At 33.5% G+C, this 10,063-nt stretch overlaps 1 protein-coding gene across 1 annotated transcript; it reads right to left on the reverse strand.

Annotated features, from left to right (window-relative positions):
• Positions 1-2,438: 2,438 nt before the first annotated feature.
• On the reverse strand, positions 2,439-9,827 carry LOC134269777 (uncharacterized). The gene is made up of 5 exons (XM_062751987.1): positions 9,769-9,827; positions 8,395-8,532; positions 5,725-5,850; positions 5,251-5,368; positions 2,439-2,857 (listed from the first exon to the last, which is right to left on the reverse strand). Exons 1-5 carry the CDS (start codon positions 9,821-9,823, stop codon positions 2,629-2,631), a joined length of 666 nt encoding a protein of 221 aa, XP_062607971.1. The 5' UTR covers positions 9,824-9,827; the 3' UTR covers positions 2,439-2,628.
• Between the last annotated feature and the right edge of the window lie 236 nt (positions 9,828-10,063).

The raw sequence follows: 10,063 nt of genomic DNA on the forward strand, positions 1-10,063 counted from the left end.
AAGAAATTACTAAGTAATAATCATTAGGTTATATTACTCATTACTTTTATTTGTTGCATTGCATCGTCTGATTAATGAAAAAAAGCGATTTTAACCCCACTCCAGCAAATCGGGAAAATCTGTTCTGTTTACAGCTCGAGTTTCCTCGATAATATCATTCCACTGAGCACGTGGTTGGCATGTGCATTTATCTGCTGTGGATAGATGCGTTTATTACCATGATTATATTTAATTTTTCATGGAACAAGTCTTGATGATTTGTTGGTTTCTTTAAAACTCAAGAAAAAAGATAAAACATGTCCTAAACATATGTGATTACCGCGGGTCTTTTTTCTGTGGCGATAGAAGTTATTTTCAAATGGGGCACTGCAAGGAGGATTCTTAGCATTTAATTTGAAAATGTTAAACAATATGCGGTGCATGAAAAACAAATTGTAATTACATGCCTTACATTCGAAAAGTTGGTACATGTGTCTATTTTGTTTAGCAGTTAGATAGAAAAAATAGACAGTTATAGGATTTCCTTCAGGCACCTCACATAAATAGCTAGATTGTTTGCAATGAACCACACATTGTATGGAGTAATGTTTGGACATAAAAACGCATCATGTCTCATTATGTTGACAACATTGTAAGCTCTCGCTCATTGAACATACGAAGCTTGATAAAATATATTGAGTTGTTTCTTTGAAATTTAGAAGCAAGCACAATGTTTGCAAAGAAAAGTCCATTGCATATGCTATGTCTTTCACGCAAAAAAAATGAGAGGCTACCCCCATCCCCACCCCCCCCCCCGAAAAAAAAATCCTATGTTTTTCAAAATAGTGCCAAAGATTCAAAAATTTTGCATTACTAAGTATGTGATGGAACATGTACTAGCCTTATAAGACAATTTGTTATAAAAATATTTGGTTGCCCTCTCTCCCGATCTACTGCCTAGAAATGGCCCGACTCAATTTTTTTTACATCCTACTACATGTTGTTTTTTTTCTTCCGTCAACGAATATGTTTAAAATTTTAGGAATTTTTTTTCTCACCTATAAATACGGACCCAATAATTTTTCCCTGAGTTGGGAGGACCACCAAACATCATTTTAAAGATGGTATAAAATGTTTATTAATGTTGATTTTTTTTCCTTTACTCTGTAAAATTGTAATTTTGACAAAAAGGGCAAATAGAAAAAGTTTTTTTATTCATTAAATCTCCTAACCCACTCTGAATGATTTCATTCCTTTTCAAATGTTGCTCCGCTAAAATCAAAATTGTAAATGTTTATTTGACAGAGTATACGAGGGTAGATCAAAAAGTAAACGATATATCTTAGGTATTTGATAGTTATATTATTGTTGAAATATTCAAGTATTTTTCAAAGTGTAAATTGGAGGTCTTTGATAGCATATTGCTTAATTAAAAACACATCCCTTTTCAAACTTGCTAATATATCACTGGGCAATATAACAAGTATCATATTTAACCATCTGCCTTCCTTCACTAAAACGATCTATCCAATCATTGATTGAATTTGTAGGAAGTCATTTGTCTTAATAAACTATGAACAAATTCTTATATGCTACTTCAAAGGCATTTTTAAGATATACCATAAATATTTTAGTCGTTTGTTAAACGAGTTCCACTGAGGCAACCATTTTTCGTCACAAGAACCTGCATAATGACGTCATTATGAGCAAAACTTTATTCAGCATGTGCTATTTTATAGAACTTGTGTTTGGCTATGTGTGCACCAAATTTGTTTCTAATCTGAATTGTGGTTTTGTAGATATAGAGATAGTTCGCGAACTTTTTGATCACCCCTCGTACTAGTAGGTCATTCATATCGATTTTATGTGTTTAATTTCTTTGTGTTTCATTAGTGATAATTAAAATTTTGATATACATTATAAGTTATCTGTGGCAAACTTACAAACTCTTAATTCTTAACTTTGATGGTGCTCATTTTTCCTTACCTGGAATCAAAGAGTTTAAGATTTTTTTCTTTGATATCAATAAGTACATTATTTAACAACTGTTCGATAATAATACTAAATAAATTACTTCAAGCCATACTATAACACATTTCCTCTTTTAAAAGTGTTCATACTATTTGAAATATTTTGCAACTGTAATTCTCTTCTACATTTAAAGACTGTTATGTCCCTCCATATTAAGAAGAGGTCTGGAAAACAAAATTCTGTGCTAAAAATAAACCACGTGCTGCTATCCATGAACTACTTTCATGGTTCTTTACACTCTTTTTGAAGACAACGATACCTTGTTTTGAACTTGAAATTATCATTTAAAAGTGCAAAATTTAGACATTTTCTCAACAAATGGTTGTAGAGAGAACATTGATGCACAGTTTGCATATTTTTTTGGATTTTTTAAGGCTCTGCTGAATTCTGTAGCTGCGCAGTTCTAAGGAGCATATCAAAAGCATTTTTCTGAAAAAGTATAGATTATATATGCACAACATGCATTCAGTTATGAATATTTATTGTATCTTTATCATAAGGACTTAAAATTTGATCAAAATATGATGTATTTTAGCCATTTGAAGAAATGTTTACATTTTGTTCTCACAGCACTAAAGGTGGCCGTACATCCCCCTTAAATGAATATATTTTTTTCTTTTACAAAGGAGAATAATAGCAGTAATACAGGTCAGTGTTTCTTCCTCCGGCACCATAGGGGTGACTTCCGGATACCCAGTTTTTGTTGTTGTGGTCTTCGTCATCAAAATGCACGTGTTCTTCTCTGACGTACATTCCTTTCACAAGTTGACAAGGGGAAGTAAATCTCATCAAATAAAATGGTTGTGCCGTTGGAAGTACTATTTCCCTGGTATATGAACCGTCTTTCCTGCGATCAAAAACGCTATTACAATATTTAAAACCATAATAAATCTTTGGAAGAGTAACTTGATATCAGCTTTCCTATTTCTACCATTATATTATTAATTTTCCAGAAATATCAACATTAATTACTTGTAAGAAGAGAACCAGGAAAAATTCTTGAGTAATTGCCACGTGTTCTCTATATAAAACTTGATGAAAAGAAGGCTCACAAGAAATTTCATCCTAATAAATCCTTCACTTTACAATCACACAAGCTCGTGACCTGACAAGTAGAGCACAATATTGAAACACCTATTTGTTGGATATTTTCTAACCTCTAGGTTAGTACATATGATGTAATGTAATCATGGATCCTTTTTGGCGTAGAAAGCTTATTCAATGACTATGTCCTTCTTTGAAAAGTAAATATGATCTTGCTACCTTTGTTTTAGCAATCACGTTTGACATAACGAAATTTTTGTTATCGAAATTCAAATACTAGCCCATTTTCAAGATATAATATAAATATTATAAATTTACTCTTCTCCCGAGCCTTTTTTTAACCAAAAAATGCACGGCCATGTTTTAAAGGAGAAACTCATCTGGAATTTTGGACAGAAACACGGATGGGGATCTGAAGACCCTGAATTAATGCACAAGAATTTTAAATTTAATTTTTATAAAACAAACGATGAAGGTCCTCATTGACAATACTATCATAGCATCAAATTTGAAGACCTGGTCCCAATTCCATAAACAGAAGACAGACTAAAACAAATTTTGATTATATATATATATATATCTTGAATTTTATGTCATAGATTTGCTTTGAAATTTTTGCCATTTTGTACAATATTTAAATTCAAACATGTGATGAAAAATTTGTTTCATTATCAAAATTATTTCGAAAGTTATATTGGTTTGAAATATTCACTTAAGGAAAAATAAAAGAAATTTGATGCGTGTATTAATACACATTCTTTGACTAATTTTGAATAGAAATGGCATATACGTAAAAATTAAGAAATCGTATTTTTTCTTTCTTGAAAATTTCTACTTAATCAGGTAAACATTTTTCTGTTTACTTATTCAAACATCAATCTAAAAAAAATATTGCTGATTTCTGAAAAAAAAATGGTTAAGTTATTTATCCTTAAGTTTTCTCTCAGTTTGTGGTTTGAGTCCCCACTAACCTGTAATCAGTTGGTTATCTTAAAGGTACTGACCGCGTTAATGTTTTATATTGTTATGATTCTCATTGCTTTATATGCAATACTGAGATTATTTATCAACAATATTCATTTCGTTAGTTCTATGGTCCTTTTATGGTCATTTTAGCAAAATGATTATGATATAGATTTCGTAATTTTTATATCATATATTTTCAGGGTTATGTTGTAGGGACTTGGTTCCAAGAATGTTCCAATTTAACAATGTCTGTAAACTGTGATCTTTGTTAATAAGTTTTCTGTTTAGGCCTAGAAATCGATGAAACCAAATATACTCTTTGTTTTCTAGTATTCATTCAAACGGTCCCTCCTACGCAATGTTTTCTACAAGTAGACTCAAACTTTACTCAGCGTTATATGTTCGCCTTTAAAATCAGTTAAAAGTTTATTTTTTACATAACTGTAAATTTTGACTTCAATTTCTTGGATACAATACTAATTCTTTATGTACAAAGCATAAAAAGAGTTTATTTTTCTTAACGTCTATTTCTTATCAAGCTACATATACATGTATGTATAAGTAAGAATATTAAAAATTGATCGATAAAAAAAATCAAACAATATAAATCTCTTAACAAGCCATAAAACAAAGATACTTTCCCAGATATTCCATAGGGGGGATTCATACCACCAATTGACCTCTGCGTCTCCGCACACAGAGATTTGGTTTGGTACAAACGAACTCTTTCCAAAGTTTTAGGTGGGATTAGGCTCCAATGTTTAACAACTGAGACAATCTCATCTTTGATCTCAGTCTCATTTTTTCAAAAGGAATTAATAGTGGAAAAGTGAGAGAGACTGATATCAAAAATGACCTCATCTCAGTCGTATTGCACCGGAGCCAATAATCTACATGTAGGAAGAGGAAGCATCTCTTGCTGGTCTGTCATCTCCGCCATAAGCCCCGTATATTGACGAGACAAACATTCCGGAGTCCATTTTAGTTTACAAACAAAGGTTAATAATGAACGTTAGCAAAATACTAAAGAAAGGTTGCATTTTAAGAAGGTCACTGTAACTAATATGGTATTGACAAAATACTGTCTTTAAATGAGGCTATTAAAGTTCTTGCAACATTAACTTATCAGCCCGTAGCCTGTCCTGTTTTGAAAATTAATCTTTATCCAGAGCATGCTCTTGAGTACCTAATACATTTGGAGATGTAAACTTTTAGCTATTTTCAATATACCTGCAGCAATATTCAATCCTTGTATTTCTATCATAACTTCCGCTGGGTAGAACTCCTCCATACGAGTTTTTATTTCTAGAATCCTCGTCATCCCAATGTATACTTCCATTTAGAAATCCTGTGTAAAAAACATAAAATTGCTTTTGAGATATGGTGTTAACTGTAAAAAGAAACACGAAAGCATATATTCTGGATAGCCTAAATGAATATGGGTAATTTGAACTCAATCTGTTTGTTTTTAAACTTTCAAAACTTTAAAGTGGGTATTGAGGTTTAAAATAATTGTCGCGTTCAATTCCTTCGAGTTGAAATTTGCAGATGACAGTGCTCACTCCTCCATGGCACCTGACCCCAACTCTGATTTTTGAAGGTCTGTGTTTGCTCTGGTCCTATTTTGTATTGATTTATGGACTTTTCAGCTTGTCTGAATACTGTTCGTTATCTCCAAACATTTCTAAAAGAAAATGCTTCAACCTCTCGGCGGACACGTATGTCCTTGTTTTAAAATGCAGTAGTTTCCAGCTGGCCAGAACCCCTCGTCGTTTATGTCATTGGGATCTTTGGTACAGTAGTAGAACTTCATATTTCTGCCAAAGGAACCTGTAAATGAAACATATGAAAGTTGATTTTAGTTCAGTTTTTGACTGATTTTTAATTTGTGCGTCACAAAGGTCATTTAAAAGACTACAAAGTTATTTAATAAATATAATTACATCTTTACAAAAACATCTTTATTTTCTGCTGAGATATTTCAATATGTCTTAACTGTAGGAAACCAAAAGCAATTTTCAAAAAATGCCGAAATGTGACGATGTATATTTTTTATGTTACGGATTAGAGGAATCACAACTTAACTTGCTAATATGTGTTTACGATGTAAAGATTTTACTAGGTGCAACTTTCCGAAGAAATCAGTCTGATTAAAACCAGCCCCCTTCTCCTTTCACTGACGAGTGAAAGGAGAAGGGGGCTGGTTTTAATCAGACTGCGAAGAAGTGATATCCAATTGTCATTTTATGCTTCTTACTCAAACAAGTAAAGTGAAAGTCTTTGGCTCTACTCAAACAAAGGTGATGTCCAATTGTGTGTGTTGCTACTCACCGAAGAAGTGTCTATTTGTCATTAGACTTTTGCGAGGAGCGCTTGTATAATTTACGGCTTACTTTAACACTAGACAAATGTACGGAAGCACTTTTACGATAAAAATTTTAAACATTTGATTAATAAAAAAAATGAGGGGTTCTTTCAAAGCACAAATAAGTTGCTTTTGACGAAAATTCAACCATTCTACCATCAATTCCCTGCCTCCTATGTTAGTACCCCTAACAGAACTAGTGCTAATTGTAACGGGAACCGTTACAGATGTTCCCCAAACGCTCCCCAACTCCCTTTTGGTGCCATATTCCCTGTAAGCCTTATTAAATAGGACACCATCTGTGCATTTTTTACTTTAACAATGTTTTCCCAAAAGGATACCAATTATATTCAAATTTTAACATTGCACGCCTGCCCATGTGAATGCACGTGCGTAGTGATCATATAATCTTGTCTACACTTTCTATATATTCAAATATACGTTATATATTAAAGCATTTAGTCAAAAAGTATTAAAAATCACTCATTCAAGTGTATTTTTAATTTCACTCATTCCAAATGCACGCACGTGCGTGCACGTGCATTATTATCATACCTTCTTGTAGGAGGCCCTTATATATATCTATGTTCTAAATCCCATCCTGTTTGGTTGAAAACCAAGGGAATTATAGCCATTTCAAGTTTCAGCCAATCAGATTGCAGCACACATGCATCCACGTGATTTCTTGAATTTTTTTCTAAATCATATTGTAGAATATCCTAATGCATGACTATGTTTCAGATTTCAAAGCATTTCGTCAAAAAACAAAGGAGATATAGCCATTTAAAGTTTCAGCCAATCAGATTGCAGCACACGTGCATGCGCGTGATTTCTTGAAATTTTTTGTATATCATATTGCAGGATATCCTAATGCATGACTATGCTTTAAATTTCAAAGCATTTTGTCAAAAAACAAAGGAGATGTAGCCATTTAAAGTTTCAGCCAATCAGATTGCAGGGCACGTGCATGCGCGTGATTTCTTGAATTTTTTTGGATATTATATTTCAGGATATCCTAATGCATGACTATGTTTTAAATTTCAAAGCATTTCGCCAAAAAACAAAGGAGATATAGCAATTTAAAGTTTCAGCCAATCAGATTGCAGCGCACGTGCATGCGCGTGATTTCATGAATTTTTTTCTATAATATGTTGTAGGATATCCTAATTCATGACCATGTTTAAAATTTCAAAGCATTTCGTCGAAAAACAAAAGAGATATTGAGATTTTTGTTTCAACCAATCGCTTGTGCATGCGCGTGATTTCTTGCTAATTTGACAGTGTCATATTATTAACACTATTAATATATCTTTATGTAATGAGTTTCAAAGCATTTCATCAAAAAATGTAAAAGTTATAGCTATATTAAGTATATCAGTCAATTCACTCATTTCACGCGCACGCACGTGCAGGCGTATGCGCGCAAAATGACCTTCGTTCCGCACACCTACACTTCACACCTATTAACCCTAAAAAGCTTTTAGCTCAGTTGGGTGGACAGTTTCTGAGAACACTCGCGGACAAAACAGTACCGGAGAACAAATAAGAAAAAAAATAATGATAATAAGAAACAGAGTAAAAACAATATGTTCCCAAACTCCGTTTGGGGAACATAATTAAGGGCACTACCTATGACCAATAGAAAGGTTTTCTTATCTTTTATCAATTCTGAACCTCCATACATGATAAGATGTACATGACGAAGTAGACTATCAACTGAAAAAGTAAGTCTGAGTGCTTCTCTAAAAGTCCCTTGGTGCTAATCACAATGAAATATATGGAGACTGCGATTAGAATTCGAACTCAAAAGTTAATCAAACATGGACCTCTAGCACATTAATGGCGGGATTAGGTGCCATGGTGGAGTAAACTTCCCCCGCTGACCGGTCAGATTGCCGTATGCTCCTTGTCATGTTTAGGGGAAACAAAACGGAAATAAGTACTACTCACTACTCACAAAAAGCTGACTCACAAAAAGCTGATGTCTATTTGTCATTGATGCTACCTACCAAAGAAGTGATGCCCAATCGTCATCGAATTTTCATTATCGCCATCTTCGTCGTCCTGGTCCCGCCATCCCTCCAGCCAGTTGGATGGACAACCAGATTTAGGTTTGATTAAAGTGTATGTCCCTCTAGGCCATTTGACTAACAAAAAGGATGGGAAAACAAAAAAAGTAATGTTGAAAAACCCTCTCTACACTGCATACAAAAGAGTTCCGACAGATTCCATGGTACTAGTATTTTTCTGCAGTTAGAGTGATCTGTCCTTACATCTACATTCCAAGATATAGAAATTTACAGTATATTACACACTTTGTAATCAGTACAAGTTGTTTTGTTAACATTTTAAAAGGCCAAGATAAAGTAACTTAATTTACTCTGTGGAAGTACACACTATACATTCATTGACTGAGTTCGAGAACAACATGGGTTTTGTTGGACCAAAGAACCAAACTGTCTGCCTTTAGGCCGTTAGGCCGAAGTCAGACAGTTTGGTTCGAGGGTCGACAAATCGCATTTTCCCCGAGAACTCCGTCGAAAAATGTTTTGTTATGCCTTTCATTTAACTTTATTATTTTTTTTTACATTTACATGGATTGTGTACTGTATTGCGTGACGTAACATCAGGTTCATCATTGTTGAACACCAACAAATGAAAATAAGATTAAGCTCCGCCCATTCTGTGACGTAAGAGGTCACTCAGCGGTCAAAAATCAATTTTTTATGCCCGCTTGCAAAACATTAGAAATGTTAGACCTTTTAGCTCACCTTGACGAAGTCGAGATGAGCTTATTCTATACCCCCGGCGTCGGCATCGGCGTCCCAGTTTAAGTTTTAGGAGCAGGTCCATTCCCAAGTAACAATAAGCCCTACCTGGACCAAACTTGCGTGGATGATGCATCTGGGGATGGACACTACCAGACTTGCTTCGGATACTAGATCTGACCTACATTTTCCAGATGAGTGACCAGGTTAATGTTTTTGGAGCAGGTCCATTCCCAAGATGAGTGACCAGGTTAAAGTTTTTGGAGCAGGTCCATTCCCAAGTAACTATAAGCCCTATCCAGACCAAACTTACACGGATAATGTATTTAGGGATGGACACTATCAGACTTGCTTCGGATGCTGGATCTGACCTACATTTTCCAGATTAGTGACAGGTTATTCTTACAAAACAATTTTCTTTCAATTGATAAACTCTTACAGGTTTATATTGGACAAAAACAAAACAATGAAACGTGATTTATGCATCCATGCTGGGTTCAAATGACAGTTAAAAGCGCCTTGTTTCATTTTTAATACGAGGTAATATCAGTATTGTGAGGAAAAATATTTTCTCATTATAAATTGATTAGTTTTTAAAAGGAGAAAAACAAGTACCTGCCATCGCTAGGCTGAAAAGATATAAAAGATAGAAAATATTCCTTTTATCCATTGAGAAACCTAAAGTAGATAACAAAAAGCATTATTTATAATAAACCAGGTATTTTTATTTCGTTTTTTTTTTTATTTGATAATTTTTAAAAAGATTTTTTAAACCATTGTCTTCAAAGACAAAAAATGTACTTCTATATTTTGATTGAAATTTCTTCTTTAGTTTATAGAATACGCAAAGTTTAAAATTGCATTAACTAACATGAACAATACTTATGTTTGATAGAGAAAGAAATATTTC

This window comes from Saccostrea cucullata, unplaced genomic scaffold (genome assembly GCF_032062105.1).
Source record: "Saccostrea cucullata isolate Sc308-1 unplaced genomic scaffold, CSIRO_AGI_Scuc_v1 ctg2016, whole genome shotgun sequence".
NCBI classification, from domain to species: domain Eukaryota; kingdom Metazoa; phylum Mollusca; class Bivalvia; order Ostreida; family Ostreidae; genus Saccostrea; species Saccostrea cuccullata.